Source organism: Miniopterus natalensis, chromosome 6, assembly GCF_054644295.1.
Source record: "Miniopterus natalensis isolate mMinNat1 chromosome 6, mMinNat1.hap1, whole genome shotgun sequence".
Classification (NCBI taxonomy): Eukaryota; Metazoa; Chordata; class Mammalia; order Chiroptera; family Miniopteridae; genus Miniopterus; species Miniopterus natalensis.
The window spans coordinates 52,058,883-52,077,377 of record NC_142086.1 but is presented as its reverse complement, the minus strand read 5'-3'; the positions used below and the strand labels follow the sequence as shown (position 1 = coordinate 52,077,377).

The following is an 18,495-nucleotide window of genomic DNA, read 5'->3' as shown; positions in this document are numbered from 1 at the left end:
TATTTGCTTGTTTACACAGCATACGTGAGACTGCATTGCCTGCTGTCCCCATACGATCAGTTATCTGGTGCTTATTGTCTGACTGGCTGGCAGTGGTTTAAAGAGAAATTATTTTCCAATTCCTGTTTTATATAACAATCTATTTCATCAAAGAAAAAAAGTGCATCTTAAAATTGTGTTATTTTAAAAGCCCCAAAGATTTTAGAGACCCACTGTCACTTTTTTGCGTGTGTGGCCACAGATACATAGTGAGGAATGGGTAGACTCATAATTCCTTGGGGTGTCCATTTAAAGTATCATTGCATGTGTTTGAGTGGTTCTCTCACAGTCTTATAAGAGCTAACTTCAGATGTGATAACTTGTGCATGGAAATCTAACAGCCTGCAAACTGAAATCTTTGCAAAATATACACATTAGGTCTAATTTTGCCTTTGTTACATTATATATACATGGCTCTCCAATGATTGATACGCATTTATATAAATTCTCCAGTGGCTGTATTCTTCAACTGAGTTTTTTCAGCTCTTTTATTTTCATGCAAATCTCCCAGAAAGAGCATGAATAACTAGACAGAGAAAAATGGAAATCTAGTTCCCTGGCAATCATTTGAAAAGAATAAATCAGCTTGAAAATGCCTACAATAGCCTGTGATTTTCTTTCCAAAAACATAGTACCAAGTTTATGCTGGTAAGGAATCAATTTTGTGCTTTTCTCTATAGTGGAGGGAAAATTAGTGGGAAGGGAATACACTTTCTACAATGCGGCAATAACATATTTTCAATTTAATTACTTCTATTAGATGCTCACTATGTGTTTTCTCTTTGCTTGATTTTCATTTGTGCATGGTTTTCCTTTTTCAAAAATTCCTTCCTGATTACCTTCATGATCATAGGCTTTATGAAGGATAAGTTTTACACTGAGTTTTTGTGAATCAAATTGTTACAGGTGTAAGTAGGTTTTTTACCATTTATAAATAAATAGAATTTCAGTTGATTTGCTCACATTGGAATAAACATGGGGGTTATGTTTATAGAGGTCACAATTTAGTAGGAGGAGAAATTGGACCCATTTTTGAACTAGACACCTTACTTTTATATTTTTAAGGGACATTAATTCTAGATAGCTCTACAGAAACCACTCGAGACATTTTAGCAATCTTGTTTTGTGTGCTTTAGACCAATACCATTTTTTCAGATTTTTCTGTAGTTTATTCTCCTTGGCTTCCATCCTGATCTCAGGCCAACATCACTGTTAAAATTTTACTTGATTTCCAGTGGAAAATTATTTTTTAGTTACTACAGGATGGACTCATTCTAATTTTAATACAAATATGTGATCTATGAGCAGCCTTTAGTGTTTCCTTTTCTTTTATGATCACTTGATGATTGCAGCTCCTTAGGTACAGGTCAGAGAATATTGGAGCAGAGCAGGATCTTCAAGACCATAGTTCTAATGCCTACATACCATAGCTCGGGCAACTGAGGCCCAATGAACTGCGCCTGTGATTTTCTGGCCAGCTCATAATGAAGTTCAGATGAGAATCTTATTTGGAAGATACAGCTCTTCGCAATGCTCTGGTCTGCTTCATTAGTTAAGAAAGTCATAATAAGGCATAAGCAAGCATCTATTTCTATTTTTCTGTCCCTGTATCAGTCGGTGTATACTTACCTTGTGATTTCAGTGTAAAATCCTCTCTCTTAAGGCTCATGTGGCTATATTTGGCTACATTTGGCTATGATTTTCTTCAGTAATATTTATCATTTTTTCTCAGATTCACATATCTGATGATGAAACAAGCAATATTTTCAGGATCATCAGTGTAGAGAAGAGGAGAGGACATAAATCTCAGTGCTAGATATAATGAATATCATATTTCTAAGTTTGATTTAGAAATCTTACAAATTTCCAGAATATTTGTTTGAAATTACAGTTTCATAGATTAAAGAACAGATGAATATTGGCAATTCCATGTGGTCCAGCCTCACAGGTCATAGAACTGCACAAGCTTTTTACAGTTTGCACGGTGTTACTTTTTTAACTTTGCTGCTATGTTAGAAAGTTGTCAGGACAGATATTCATTAGCTCTGAATTGGTAATGAGGAAAAAAACTTAGATTAATTAAATTCATATAGATTAGATTGCTTTTCTAAGCCCTCACATCTCACTGCAGAAATGGTCTCTGTTCAAGGTCTCAAAGTTTGAACCCCTGTGGTCCACGCACCCATATAACTAAAACATGACTTCTGCATGTTGTTTCATTCAGGCCTGGCTCCATGAGAAGCCCCAAATGTAATATACAAACAAGCAGTCTTTAGTTGACAGTAAATTACTTCCTTACTAATATGTGTTCTGGCATATTTTTAAAGATGATTCCAGCTCTTGCTGATGAGATGGTTTACTGAATCCCAGCCCTAACCAAGTAAAAATGGCTTTGTTCCTTTGCAAGGAGTAACCAAATGTGACTTAAAAGCCAGTTGGGAAACAATTTCCAAACAGCTCATGGGATTGCATAACTTTTAGCAAAATAAAGGGATTTGTTCCTGGCATCTTTATGGCATAATTGATTTCTTAATTATGCAAAAGTTGCTTTCGTGTATTTGATATGTGCATTTATAGGCCAAGTTTGTGACTGAAGGATTAAGATATTTATCCATGTCAGTCTGGGCACATACAAATGCTCATTATGATTCCTTTACAAATGCGTGATGACGCAGCCCCCGGACTGATAAGATCATATTTCTTCATACTTCATAGTTAGACTAGACGGGAACAGTAATGAGGTATCATAAGTGGGCAGATGACACTTTTCAAAAGATTAATTCTTGTCTTTGAATTTCCCCTTAAATTAATCAAGTCCAACATGCCAAGCATTGTGCTAAACACCTTGACCTCCCTTGCCTCAGTAGTTCTCACCTGAGTCACTTGTAGAGCTTGTTAAAAATATAGATGCCTGGGCCCAGCCTGTCTCAGAAAGGATCCAGTAAAATGCATTTTTTTTTTTTTAATTTTATAGGTGCTTCAGATCCTTCTGGTTAATTACCACCATGTTATCTCATTTCTTCTTCGTAAAAGTCTTGAGAAATTATCTGAGTAATTTTAAAAGAGAATAAAGAGGAAGGAGCAAAAATAGCTTCACGGTCGTTCTGTTCTAGCTGTGCTATGATCATGAATGTAGGAGGATGTGTTTCTGTATCCAGTTGATTTGAGTATATGAAGTCCTAAGCTTTCATCTTTTGTTTTCTCTGGTTCCTCTCTGCAGTCTCCTTTCAGCCTGCTTCAGGAGTGAGCTTGTGGAGCCCCGGAGAGAAACTCCAAAACAATCTGACGTCTTCTTTAGACATTCCAACCCCCCAAACCGATCAGTGTACCCTTAGAGCCCCTTCCGTGTATTTTGAGTTTGTTGTGTTTCCGTGTGTGTTTGTGTGTTTGTGTGTTTGTGTGTGTATGCAGCCCTTGTAAGCAGGACTTGAAGACACTGGCTCAGAGACACAACTGCTCAATGGCACACAGCCACTAGTGAGAAAAATCTTTGAAGGGACTCAAAACTTTACAAGAAAGGACATTTTCCGCAGATTCTGTATCCTTAGATCTCGCATTTATCTGTCAGGAATACCTGTGTTTGTGAGCTTTTGTGTTGTTCCTTGGGAGGGAGGAAGGAGCTCAGGTTGGGAAGGGGCATTAAGATGTTTATTAGAGCCCTTTTCTGTTACCTTCTGTTGTGTTTCTAAAATCCATAAAGAAGCTTTTGAGCAGGTCTCAAACTTAAGATGTCTTTTTAAGAAAAGGAAAAAAAAACTTGTTATTGTCTGTGCATAAGTAAATTGTAGGTGACTGAGAGACTCATTCGGGCCCTTTTAATGCTGGTCATGCAGTAATATTGCAAATAGGAAACTAAGGTGTAAAGTGTACTGCTGGGCAGAGAGTTGATAATTATTGTAAGTAGCCAGTATGGGGGATGTTCTTTCATTCTTTTTCAGAACTTGCATTATTAGTGTCCACCCCTCATACGGAGGTAGAAAGTTCATTAGGGCTGTGCCACTGTATGTCAGCATCTATGATGGTCTTCCTTGCTCACGGGAACCCTGGAGACTTAGCTCCCAAAACTGCTGTTTAGACACCAAGGCAGGTAAACCTATTTTGTGATTTTAATAGGAGGGTAAAACCACCCCAGTAATATTGTTCTAGGCAGTTACAAATCTTTCATCAATGCCCAAAATGGAGTTCAAAGTCCTCTCACCAAATCTATGATCAATGTGTTTAATTGGCATTCCCATTCCTCTGTCCTACTGTAACACTCGTCATAGCGCTGACACTGCTCAAATTCCGTTGTCCAGGAGCCTTGTGTTTTGTTTATGTGATGTTCAAGCAGACGCATTTGAAACCAACACTCTTGGCCTAAAAATTAAAGATAGAAAGAGTTGATGGCTTACTTTTTTTTTTTTTTGGCTCAAAGAGTTTAGAGAATCTATTTCTTTCCATTTTAAAAACATGTTTTAAAATAATAGTATTAAGATTTTAGGAATCTCCTCTCTTCCTCATCTCCCCACACCAGATCACCAGCTCTTGACTCTGTGTCACCACAAAAGTGATTTCTTGTTATTGAGGCTGTTGCTTTATGGATTTGTGATTTTAATTTTCAATAAACTTTTGCATCTTGGTTTATCTTGCAGTTTTTTTCTTTTCTGTCTCTCTTGCTTTTTAAAAAATTCCTTAAATACTAGAATATTTTTATTTAAGTGCTGAAGTACCTACCATGTGTAAGTCTAAAGAAAACGAATAATAGAAGAGTTACTTTGGTTCTGTTTACACTCTGTCGATATTTCGTGTTTTTATTTAAGATATTCTGTATCAAGATCATCAATCCTAAAAATAAATTGCAATGCCCACACTAACTTGAAAATGTACTTTAGGGCTGCATGTTTAATTTCATCATATGGAACTATGCACTATAGTATCATTTGTTTACATCTCTGAACAAGTCTTGAGTTACGTCTTAAGTTGGTAAATTTACCAAAAGAAATTTAAATGAAATCCAAAATTATTAAATTATTTGACTTCTGTGACAGAGGCATCAGCTAATGTTCATCCAGATATTTTAGTTGAAACTGTTGTCCTTTTTTTTTTTTCCAAGAAATAACAATACATTACCATCTTTGAATAACCATTTTTAAAAGCTTTAAAAGCCCTGGTCCATATGGCGTAGTGGTTAGAGTGTCAGCCGCACAACAAAGGACCGCAGGGGTCGATTCCTGGTCAAGGTCAGGTCCATCCCCGGCCCCTTTCAGCACTCGCGCTGGAGGCAACCAATCAATGTGTCTCTCTCACATCGAGGGTTCTCTCTCCCTTCCCCCGCATTCCCCTCCCTTCCACTCTCTCTAAAAATCAATGGGAAAAATATCCTCGGGTGGGGATTAACAAAATAAATAAATAAAAAGCTTCAAAAAATTGTTCTAAATAAAAATAATTAACTTAGTAGCTTAAAAATACTTAAGAAAACACATCTTTATGTTTGAGATAAAAGTATATTAGTGAAATCAGATGATTTTGTTACATTTGCAAAGTGTTTTTAATTAATAATTTTGATTTAGAAATCCATAAAGGGTTAATGAGTATGTTTAATTCTTTAACGTTTGCTTTTTCTTCAGAAGTTTTTTTTTCCTTTACCATATTTTTATGTATGTTTTTGATGTGTTTATAGTGACTTTTACATAAATGCACATATTTGAACTGATGGAAAATACTTTACAATTACAGTTAATCTGTCTAGAGATTAAATGCTGCCCTTTGTATTTAGAAGCAAGATTACCCAGCTAGAGAGAAAGGTTACAAGCAGGGCAGTACTGGGCAAAATTAGGAGGAGATACAGTTCTTTTCTGATGGTGCATAAGTTCCCTTTTTATGACCTTCCTCATAGCAGGGGCGTTTTTCTCGACTTCACAATACCCCTTCCCCCTCGCAGATTGGTACTCCAGAAATGGTTTGGTGAAATAGGTTTACTCTGAGGTGTCACCAAATTATACTAAAGAGCTGCTTTTTAATTGACAATGGAAGATTTAAGGCAAACGAAGAAACCCTTGCTGGAATTCTAGGCATCTCCAGCAAGGTGGTAACGATGACGTTGAATTTGTGTCTTCCCAAGAATTTTGACTTTCTACCACCTAGATAGTCACTAGACGTCGAATCAGAAAACATGCTTTCTAATCCTGGGTGATCCAAATGTCACTCATAGCCCTGAGATACTGAATTTTATTGTTAGCAATTTTACAGAAGCCTAAATTGTTAGAATTAAGAACTGGGACTTAACTTTACCAGGATTTCCCACAAAACTAGAAATACATGAAACACACATACCTATATTGTTGTTATATTGGATTCCTAGAAAAATCTAGTATGCCTTTAAAGAAAACAGCCTGAGGCTTACACCTTGTTATTTTTCTGAGAAGAGCCAAGTTCATATGCTGTTACTATTTTGTTTTGTTTTGTTTTGTTTTGTTTCAATTTTATTTGGTGGGGGTTGGGGGTAAGAAAATCATAATGGCACAAGCCCAGTTTTCCTTCAATACATTTTTTTAACTCTTAAGATTCACCATCAACCTTTAGGATTGTCTACTCAAGGACTGAGACATTATATTTGTAAAGAAAAACAATTTTTTCAAAGGTTGTGCTTCAAGGGCTTTAAATTGACCACACATTTATTCAGCCTTGTTTGCTTTTCCACAGCACATAGAGATTATCAGAATATTCTTTGTATGTCAGACACTGCAAACTTAATATTAAACAGGCTACCCTGACCTTTCACCTTGTGGCTTTAATACTCATTTCTACATTAAGAGAGATGTTCAGAATTTCTGACCTTTTCAGACTCTCTAATTCCCATTCATCCACTCACCCTGATTTCTAGATTTGCTCAATTTAGAATCCTCGCCACTTCCTCCTGTTAATTCTTAAATGTGTACCTCTTATCTCCGTAACCAAACACTGCAGTATTACAATCTGGAGCTCGAGGGGAAGAGTAAAGGAAACAAGGAAACCTATGTTTCTTGAGCACCTACAAATTATAGGACAGTGTCCAGGGCTCTTACATAATCTAATCTTCATAGCAACTCTTCCAGAATGAGTGTAATGGCTGGTCTACAGATTAAGAAAATGAGGCTCAAGAGACGTAACAAAGTCAATTCATTTGTGTCCAATCTGGAAGGTGATGTTCACCTGTGATTTCTGACCCACCTTCATCACAAATAGTTTAAGCAGCTTATAATAAATGAGTTAATAAAATGGTAAAAAACAGACCATGGAGGGAAAGGGAAAAGAGAATTGTAACAGGATTTGGAAGAAGCCATTTACTATAACTGAGGGTCGGAGGGAAATGCAAAGCTTTTAAATATATTTTGGTTTTCCTAATGGTGGACATTAATGTTCAAGTAATGCTTCCGTCAGCCTTGCTGTACATTTGACTGATTTGAGGGACTGGGAGAGATAAACAGAGGTCTCTTTAGGTCACACAGGACCAGCCTGCTTCTGGAGTCTGGGCAAACAGGTATCTTAGGTAATTTTTGGTGGGCAAAGCTAGAAGAAGAAGCACCAGGCAAAACATCTCTTGGCTACTTTGCCTGTGCTTTCCTGCACGTAGGTATGGACTTACAGATGTTCCTAAGTATCTCCAAATGTGCTGACTCTTACACGTGATGGAGTCAATTTGATGATAGCCAGGGGCTCCCTTTTACTACATCCCTTGGTCCCTCTGTTATTTTAGTTTCCCACATTTCGCTTATGACTTCACCAATTTCTTGATTCTGTAACTTATTGCACACCACTATCTTATTTCTGGGAAGGTGCCAGAAGAATAGGGGGGAAAAAATCCTCTTGGACTAGGAGCCAGAAGACCTCTCTACTCATCATTTGGCGATGTGAGACGAGGGCACATTTTTTCTTAAAGACTTATATTTATCCATATGTATAACAGGCATAATAATTTCTGCCCATCTCTGCTCTGTCATACCATGTCCTCCTCTACAGGGATGTGAGAATCTTTCAAAACTTGATAAAGGAGAGCTTGGTAACCTGAAGTATCTTATAACTGGGAGAACTTATTATATAAACACCTGTTTATACAACCTGTGAGTTCTTGAGAAGGGCTAAAGAGAAAAATCAATGTGCTCCTACCTTAAAGGCAGTGATGGTAATAGGGTGCTGAATTGTTAATTGTACATTGATTGTCATTCACATATATGCGAATATGTATATAGCATATAGTTAGAATTCCCCTAGCAGTGGCTCTTCGGTGCTATGAAATGGGGCCACCCCTGTTTTGTATAATTATGAAGAGCAGTGTGGCAGCTTCTAAGACCAAGTGTACTAATGTAGCACTCAAGTGCTAGAACCACTTTTTATTATGTTTTCAAATATTATTATATCATGTTTTTTTAAAAACTAGGTTCATTTATAGAGTTTTCACAATTTGTATTTTATACATAGTTGTGCATGTGTATATGTATCCATACATGCATACACTTGTATATATGCAAATAAAACTGAAAGAAAAATGTTTTCTCTCTCCTCAAATATCAGTATGACTGCAGCAGGGAGGAGACAAACAGGAGCACAATAATACATTTTGTTGACGTCTAAATGGGGAGCTTTTCCCATCAAAAGTTAGAAACATGCTCAAAGTCCAGTCTTCATCCTATGGTCATAATAATTACTCACTGTTAATGCCACATGGTCTATAAAGTTTTTCATCTTATCTTTTTCAGTTCTCACTACAGCCCTACAAGGTAGGTTGGGTTATTATTCTTGTGTATCCACTACTGTATGAATTTCTCAAAGATGCAATCACCTCTTATTAGTTTTCCTACCTCTAACATCTAATCCTGCAGTAAGAGTATATTTAGTTTATATAGTTTTCCTGTGAGAAAACAAAGGCAGGGATGTTTGGTGGCCTACACAGTGACCTGTAACCTCCTAATATATTCTGGAGGAAGACTTAAATTTTCATTTTCTGACTTTATAGCCTGCCCTCATTCTAGTAGACATCACTAGTTCTATATTCAAAGAAAAAGTCAGGAATGACAGTTGAATTGGGAATATCATATGTAATATAATGCATAATATGACAAACCAATTATAGTAAATTTCCAAAATGAAGTTATGCTGAATGGAAAACTTATTTTCCCTTTGTCTCCCAGAAGACTTGTGAAAAGTCAACAAAACAGCTCTTTGGGCTCCAGGAAACAGAGGCTATTGGCATTCCAAGTGGTTATTTTATGGCCCAAGAACATCTTAACTGACAATGCATGTTTCCATGTGGAGGCCTCTGCATGAAAGCAGGGTCTGCTGCCAAGGGCCCTGTTTGATTAGCTTTGCACTTATCTTCTGCATGTCTCAAATGGCCTAGGAAGCTACAACTTAAATGCCTCCCCTGCCACTTGAGCTTGACATCTTCGTATCTCTCATAGGATAGAGAAAATGACAAAGAAAAATGGAGGAGGTAATATTCTTCCTCCCACACAGGAGGTGCTTTAGGAAGATATTCATCTTTGTATTCTACACACTCAGAAAGAATCTGATTTGATGATAGCATTGTGATCCCTCCCTATCAGGAAAACTTCTCAGATGGAAACACAGATAACTTCTTGTCATCGATCCTGGAGGAATAGTCTTGCAACTGTACAGTTTAAGGCCATGTTTTAATCTGAGACCTGTTGGAAATGACCAGTCCCCATCCTTCAGTGTCCCATGCTCACTGTCATTCCAATGTTTGTGTTCCTAGGACCTCGATGCAGTCTCAGTCTTCATACGGTAACAGCTCCCCACCTCTGAACAAAATGAACAGCATGAACAAGCTGCCTTCCGTGAGCCAGCTTATCAACCCTCAGCAGCGCAACGCCCTCACTCCCACCACTATTCCTGATGGCATGGGAGCCAACAGTAAGAGCATTTCCCTTTAGCAGCAGCTGAAGGAGCCACAGGGCTAGTGTTAGAGGAAGACTCTGCTCTGGGATGCGGGAAAGGCTTGCTCTTAAGCTAAATGAGAGACACAGTGGGACAGAACACATCCAAATTGATTGGCTTGAGTTTTTCATGGTAAATATTTTCTCACCTTTGAGGTGTGTGGTTCATTACAAAGTACACTGGTAGAGATGAGAAGGCTGTTCCTTTGGTAGAGATAAGGATCTCTGTGAAAAGAATAGTCAACTCCTGTCAACTTGAGTGAAGACTCACCTCCTCCATCCTCTGAGATAGTCAAAGGGAAGTACAGCCAACATGTGGGAAGCAGTGTGGTGTGGTGGACTTAATATCTAGAGAAATAGCTTATAGTCTGGACTCTGTTGCAATATTAGCTATATAACTATGGACAGGACACCACTCTGCTCTAATGCTTAGCTTTCCATTCATGAAATCATTGATCTGCACATTTAACATTTTATGATTCTGTGTCCCTGCAATCTTGGCCTTCTCAATTTGTCTACTCCATTCCATTCATGATCATTAATGACTGACATAGGGAAAGGAGTCTCCCTTTCACTTATTTACACACAGATTCCTCATAACAACTAAGTGTAACTGTAAGAAACAATGTGAGATTTGGGCCTCCAAGTGGATGATTATTGCTATATAGCTTTGTTGTAAATACATTTATCTTGTCCACTAGAACCAAAGCTAGCAAGGTGGGTACCCAAACTTGAAAGAAAAAAAAAAGAAAAAAAAGGATGGTAAAAATGCAGAAGGATGTGTAATATCTTTAGGGATGCAGGAGCCTGAATATATGTATCCTGTAACCCCACTGGTAAAATGGTGCCTCAATATTGTCTTTTGAAATCCTTCATCATTTTTCCTAAGCCTTTAAACTATTTTCAGTGTTTCCTTGGAGAGATTGGCTTTTCTTAAGTCAAAGGTGGATAGAATTTGGACTCTCAGTGGTCTGATGGCACATGTTCAGATTTTAATGAGATGGAGATATATGTAGTATGATTTTCCTGGTGTAGCATCAAAGACGTTAGAGCCAGACTGCTCTCTCACTGGGGATAAATGCAACCTAAGACTCAAAACCTGACCCCTTGACAATAAAAGGAAACATAACCATTTCCTTTTTGTTTTTTCTTTCTTATGAAATCTTAGAGTCCTCAAAGTTTTCTTGGGGTGATAAAATAGTAGTAATGATAATGATCCTTCACACTTGTGTAATATAATTTGCCCACTTTTTCTTATTTATACTTCACATTTTTTCCTTTGCTGTCATCAGATCAGAGGGGAAACAGATGAGACACAACAGTCCTGTACTCTTTAGCTGGCTAGTTAGCAGCAGAGGTCATTTCCCTTTGGCACACTACTACTCACTAAAGTAGAAGTAAATGACATTCATCTTTTTGCAGGTATATATTTTTTGCTCTTTTTTTGACCTGAAGTCAAAGTTTGTTTCATAAATATTATTGATATTAAGTCTTTCTTTATAAGTGAATGTTTATAGTTTATGGTTTAGTAAAAAACATCCGTGTGTGGATGGTGTTCCCCAAATACAATCCTGAAATGAATCATGAATAAGAAAGAGCTACAATTTTTTATTGCATTCTTCCTTATTAGGGTTATGGTTCTCTACAAATATTGCAATAGCCCTCCTATTCCCAAATCAATATTCACTCTCTCATTCACGGATTTATTAATTTGTTCACTTAAGCTAAGTTTACTGAACATCTGCCCTGGGCCAGGTATGTGCTAGGATGTGTGGGGATCTAGACAGATACAAGGTCTAATCTCCATGTTTGAGGAGATTAGTCTAATGAGGAAGAGAGAAATATAACTCATGAAGGCAAACACAACAAGGGGAATATTAACATCAGGAGCAATGAGCATTGGACTGGGCATTAGAAGTAGAGAAAGAAGTGGGAAGAGATTGTCCTAAGACATAGTACAAAGGTCAAGAGGTGTGTAATTAGTTTTTAATTTGATGATTATTCTGATCTATTGGATGTAGGGTGCTTAAAGGGGTATAGTGAGAGATAAGACTAAAAAGGAATCCCAGTAGATTAGTTACATTACACCAAGCAAGAAGGACCACTGGGATGCGGGGACATGATGACGGCAGTAACCCTCTCTGTTCCTCCTGCTTCTGTTCAGTTCCTATGATGGGCACCCACATGCCAGTGGCTGGAGACATGAATGGACTCAGCCCCACCCAGGCCCTCCCTCCCCCACTCTCCATGCCATCCACCTCCCACTGCACCCCCCCACCTCCGTACCCCACAGATTGCAGCCTTGTCAGGTGAGTCCACAGTTTGTGCCCCTGGGGGCCTCTCCTAAACATCTCTGGGTGGTGGAGGGTGGACACTGTCCAAAGTTAATAGCACAGTTGGAAAGAAAGAAAGCAGCCCTATGGTTGAAGTTCAGCTACTATTATCTCTGATCAGCAGTGGTCAACAGTGTTTAATCAAAGAAGATCACCCTAGTCAACATGGGGAAAAGTGAAAATGTGAGTTTATGGGCACATAATTTTTCATGCCTGTTTTCCCATCTTCACTTGCTCCCTACCTCCTTCCTCACATTTTTACACTATCAGTTGTGGCCTTCAAATTGGTGCCTGGGGCTGGGGTTCCCAACAGGGCAGTAAACTTGCTATCTTGCTCCCTTTCCTGCTCTCTAGGCCTCATAGCTCTCAGCCACCATGGGATGATTATTTTGAAGTTGCATGTCCAAAAAAGAGTTTTCATGTTAGCCTAAATGACAGGGACTTTCAAGAACCTGATGGCCTCTGCTGCTTTGCTATATGGGAAATGGGAACACTCGAGGCAAAGGAGTTCAGATAGCATGAAGAGAGAAGTGCATGAAGATGAAAGATATGTTTCCCACAGAGGCAAGAGTAGGTGCCCAAATCTCACACCTAGGGCACATCATCTTCCTCTGCTTCATGTGCAGAATGATTCTTTCATTGGGCCGCTGGAATCATGTGTGTTGATCTCCATGTGATTGGTGCAATAAAACTAGCAGCATCAGTCAGAAGGATAGCAAAATGCATGGCTTATCCCACTCAGTGTCTGGCTATGTGACAGACAGTGCATCGTCAATCTGAGACTGGCACCAAAAAGGAGGGAGGGCATAAATAAAAAAGCAATAATGACTTCATAGTATAGTGACCTGTGATTTATCTCCGTCTCATGAACCTACCCTAAGGACAGGTTCCATCCTCAGAACCATTCTCAGAACCCTCAACTACGAAACAGTGAAAGTAGAGGTGCTCTTTTTGAAGGGAAGAGCCAGGAGGCAAGAGGGCTGAGAACCTGACCGCTGGACTCCTTCCTTTCACCCCCTGCAATGGCTGCTAAGGCACTTTTATAGAGACCCTTAGAATTCAATCACCATTTGAAAACTGCTGCTCTGCAGGGATCCTTACAGTTGATTTTAACTTTTATAGACCTAAAGTTCAAGTCACTAGTCAACCCCAAATCTCAAATCCAAGGACCATGTATATTTTATCTACACCTAGTCTCTTCTGTAGGGCATCCCAGGGCAAAATGTTGGGTTTTCCTTTATCTCGCCAATGCAGTTGGGGTGAACTTTCTTTTTCTGTTTCCTCCTTCCTCTTCCCTCCTCCCTCTGCAGTTTCTTAGCGAGGTTGGGCTGTTCATCATGTCTGGACTATTTCACGACCCAGGGGCTGACCACCATCTATCAGATTGAGCATTACTCCATGGATGTAAGTAACTGTTAGACTTTTCTCTTGAGTTTTATTTCTTCATTTCCTCCCTCTGGTGACATTCACCTTGTAGGTCAATCCCCCTGGTTTTAAAGTTTGTTTTTGTCATACCCTCCAATCCTCCATTTGGATGGAATCCATAACCATTTTAGAAAGATTCCTAGACCACATGGGAGAAGCTTAGCAATCAATCTTCCTCAGCTTGTCTGATCCATCGATTATCTATTGCATGCATACTATATACAGAGTGGGAAAGAAATCTAATTCTCACCTTCAAGAAATTTACAATCCCTAAATTTAGAGAACTTTTTTGGATGTTCTCATTAATTGGTATAAGATCCCAAGGAGGATAGCAGGAAGCAGTGGTATTCTCACTTTAAAACATGGAGAGACGACAGTATAGTCATTTGCCATGATGAGTTGATGACAGAATCAGGGATAGAACCCCGAGGTATAAATTTCTGGTCTTTAACTCTATTAACTGGCCTTTTCTGCCTTTCTTAAAGTAGGCCCTTGAGGGGATTCAGCTCCTCCTCTCAGTGAGAACCATATGTTCACTCGTTTTCAATTCTATCAGAATAGGGCTCAGACATCCCTGATCATTGGGAAAGATCACTGGTCATGGGTTTAAGTGCCAGCTCTGCTTTTTAGTAGCAATGCAAACTCATGGTTATCACTTTGCCTCTGTGGGCCTCAATTAATCCAATTGGGTTCAAAATCACTCTCTTCTGGCTTTTAAAATCTTTGGTTTGTATTTTGGAGCAAGCTGGATGGGAGGGGACATTCTTGCTTCCTATACCACTTCTTGAACTATTGCTCATATGGGAGCTTGTATTATTCTGGCTTAAGGCAATCTGATTTTCCTCCCAGGCTGCCCTTGGTGCTGCTCTTTTTGGAGTTTACTATCCTGTCTGTCAGCTTCCAGAGTTCCCTTAGGACTGGTGGAAGAAGATTCCCTCTGCTTCTGCTTCTGCTTCTGCTTCTGCTTCTGCTGCTGCTGCTGCTTCTGCTTCTGTAGTTGGGACTTCTTTTTTCCCTCTCCTTGAGCACCGATGCCAGAGATGCCCTTGCAGCATGAGAATGCCCCAGCCCTGTGGTGACCAGTATATGCTGTGCTGCACCTGTGCCCACCCCTCTCCACCCCATAAATCAGCTCTGGCTGCTGCTCCCTGATGATGAAAAGTATAGAGAAAGCTTTCAGAGTTAGCTCTGACAGGTTTTAGAGAACTTTACAATGATATCCCTCCATTAAAGACAACAGAGTTGCCCTGTGTTTGTGGGTGGTCCCTTGCCTATTATGATCTGCACATGTTCTACACAAGTACATCTTTGCTGGTGTTGGCTAGGTCTTGTGCCAATGTCTGGGTCACAGCTTTTTTACCTGTCAGTTATGAGTTCAAACCTATCCAGAGTCATGCAGGTTAATGAAGCCTAGTTTATAAAGAGTTTTGGACTTATTGGAGTGTCAGAAACATAAAGAACTTTGCTCACTTATCTATTTATGAATCACCTTCTCTATAAAGTATTCTTCTACAAGAATAGGAAATTAGAGTACCCATACCACAAATATCCAAATCAGGAAAGATTGGGAAGCTGTCTAATTTCTGCACCCTCACCTTAGCTTCTTCCATCTAATTACTGGAAATAGACACCTCTTTTTCAGTTTGTCTCTCCATACCAGTCTAAGTTAGTTAGCATCTCTTCCTGGAAAAGGAATGTCATTAGATTTGGGAGGTTTCATAAGGATCCCCTCTAAGATGCATGGATGGGTTAATAATAATACAACAATACTACAAATGGTTAAGATTTCTATAGTATGCTTTATAATTTGCAAAATATTTTCATATCCCCATTTATGTGAGTACAAAATGACCTAAAAAGGAATTGTATTCCATTCTACCAATGGGGCCAATAGAGAATAAGTTGCTTGTTGAAGGTCCAGAGCCAGTCAGTGACAGAAGAACCTCTGTCAAGGTCTTCTGACTCCAAAAACAATAAAATAATAATAATAAAATAATTTTTAAAAATGACCCATCACTGAACAAGCTAATGAATCACTACTGTGGATAAACGTAAGAGATGCCACCACCATTAGTTAAAATCAAATATATTTGTAATGCCTTCTACTCCCATCCATAGAACATGGGTCCATACTCTGCATTGTGACACAGAGGTGCCTCATTTATCCAAGCACTAAGAGACCTTTTGGCCATTAGGGCAGTTTTAGGCTCAGAGCCTGTCCTGGGTCCCCAATTCATTCACTTAGTTATGCAAATTTAGACTCCTCAACCTCTTTGATCTTAAGCTGTCCTATCTAAAAATACGTGTAATAAAATCTGCCACTAATCTGAGTGTTAAATGAGATCATGAATATAAAGTAATTAGATCAGTGGCTGGCACCTAGAAAATCTTTCATAACTGATAGTCATCTTTTCTTCTCACCTCATTTGAGTGGTGGTGTCATTAATGCCCTTCTTCTAGTGACTAGAACCATGCAGAATTGAGAGGTGAAAGGTACTTTACCTTCTGTTTTCGTTTGGGGACTTTTGCCCTCTGATCTAACTCTTGTCCCCGTCTTACTAATGAAGGAACTGCGACCAGGAAAGAATGAGGGAAGTGTAATCCACAAGCAGAGAGGGCACCTCAAGGCTGTACCTTTCCGCTTATTTCCATGCAGCGCCAAAGATTATGGGCGAGCTGCTTTATTGCCCAGTTGAGGGATCAATCGATAAATTCAGATCAGTGAAACCAGGGCGCCGGGGAACGACACAGTGTCAGAGACTAAATGTCGTGTGTGCCGGAGCCCTAACTCTCCCTCGATCTCCCAGGATCTGGCAAGTCTGAAAATCCCTGAGCAATTCCGACACGCCATCTGGAAGGGCCTCCTGGACCACCGGCAGCTGCACGACTTCTCCTCGCCCCCGCACCTCCTGCGGACCCCGAGCGGCACCTCCACGGTCAGCGTGGGCTCCAGCGAGGCCCGCGGGGAGCGCGTCATCGACGCCGTGCGCTTCACCCTCCGCCAGACCATCTCCTTCCCGCCCCGCGACGAGTGGAACGACTTCAACTTCGACATGGACGCGCGTCGCAACAAGCAGCAGCGCATCAAGGAGGAGGGCGAGTGAGCGCCGGCCCCTCCCAGCCCTCCCGGCCGCCCCACCGGGCCTGCTGCTCGACCCTCACGGCGCTCCCCACCCCCTTCCTCCTCGCCTGGCCTCTGAGGGGAAGGAGAAGCAAAAGGCTACATTTTACCTAAGGTCCCACCGGGTGTCTCCTGATTCTGATTCTGGCTTTAAGCCTCAGCTCTATTTGCAAGACTCAAGCTGTCCCTGAGAGGTAGAAGGGAGCGAAAGGGCGGGGAGTGTCTTCTGCAGCCGCAGAGCTCTCTCATCGACTTTTATAAAGCATGTTCACTCCTATAGTCTAAGACTATATATTTAAATATATAAATATACAGTATATATTTTTGAGTGGGGGGCATTGAGTATTGTTTAAAATGTAATTTAAAGGAAAGGAAATTGAGTTGCACTTAGTGACTTTTTTTTTTTTTTTTTGGATTTACTTGTTTTGGATGGCTTATCTATACCCCTTCTCTCAAGGGATAGCATGAATGGTATTACCTAGTTAGAGCTTGTGATACATGTGAGTGACAGTCATGCATAGGTCCCTTCAGTTGTTTTGATGCTAGACAGATGCCACATCAGACCTTTGGGTAGATCCACTTGTATTGACCATTAGTTATTATGTGGGTGAGACTATATACATATGTACATGATTCTCTATTTTGGTGTATTTTATGTTACTGACACCCCTACTCGTGATGGTGATTCACTTTGGGGTTATTTAATCCAGTTACATGGCAAATTTTGTATTCACATTATTACACACTAGAAAAAGGAAATATCCTCTCTTGCTTTTGGTTGGGAATGGGGAATATGGGTCATGGCTAAACTTCTTAAAAGGTCCATGGCAGCCGATCCAAAAACACCTGGTATCACTTATCTGAATATATCAACAATCCCTTCAAATTTAATACCGGACACCTGATCTCTTAGTATTTATTGGGAAACATGTGTGGCCTTTATAGAAGCCTTAAACTTTCCTACCAGATTGACTAATTGAATTACACATTTGCTGCCCTTGATACAATTAAGGTTGAGTTGATTGGAATGAATGTCATCTACCTAGTTCTTACAGTGAAATCATAATGTCTCTTAAGACTATCCAGGAAAAGCAGATATTATATGGAAATATTGAATCTCAGCGAGTCATGAATTGAAATTCTTGGAAGACCTTTTGAAACAGATAATATTATTTGGTAAATGTTTCTTTTACAGACCCTCCTATTCTGTGAAATTCTGCATGTACAGGCTTGTTTATCTTTCTCTCTTCAGGGTTTAAAATAGGAATAGTGATTTGGAAAATATAAAATTATGACATTTGTTTTTCTCTGTATCACTTTTCTTATTTGATCAATGAAAGTTTCACTTTGTTGGAAAGTAACTGTGAGAACCCAATTCCCCACCCATCTCTCTTCTGGACTGTGCATAGACATAAAAATGTCCCCACAGTTCAGGGGATAAGCCTACCGTGGGAGCTGTTGCTAGAACCACATAAACAAAGAATTGTCCTCAAAGTTTGGGAAAACATGACAATATTCCCCTAAATATTTCAGAAACCTACTTTGTAGCAAATGTTTTTTTCAAACTATAAAACAAATATTTTGTATATATGCTAATGAGCTGTAAAATCCCCTTGTACTTTCTGGTAAAGGGCTATCATTGCACATAAGCTTCCATTTTTATTTT

At 39.4% G+C, this 18,495-nt stretch overlaps 1 protein-coding gene across 5 annotated transcripts in view; it reads left to right on the top strand.

Annotated features, from left to right (window-relative positions):
* Positions 1–18,135, top strand: part of TP63 (tumor protein p63) — a 202,582-nt gene extending 184,447 nt beyond the window's left edge. For 4 of the 5 annotated variants that reach the window (XM_016200060.2, XM_087818246.1, XM_087818245.1 and 1 more), the window contains 4 exons: positions 9,770–9,927; positions 12,115–12,259; positions 13,594–13,687; positions 16,516–18,135. In XM_016200060.2, the coding sequence (XP_016055546.1) occupies positions 9,770–9,927; positions 12,115–12,259; positions 13,594–13,687; positions 16,516–16,812 (694 nt within the window). In that variant the 3' untranslated portion in view covers positions 16,813–18,135. Of the gene's footprint in view, positions 1–3,259; positions 4,663–9,769; positions 9,928–12,114; positions 12,260–13,593; positions 13,688–16,515 lie in introns of those variants that run through there. The other variant, XM_087818247.1, reaches the window with a different exon arrangement.
* Positions 18,136–18,495: the final 360 nt, after the last annotated feature.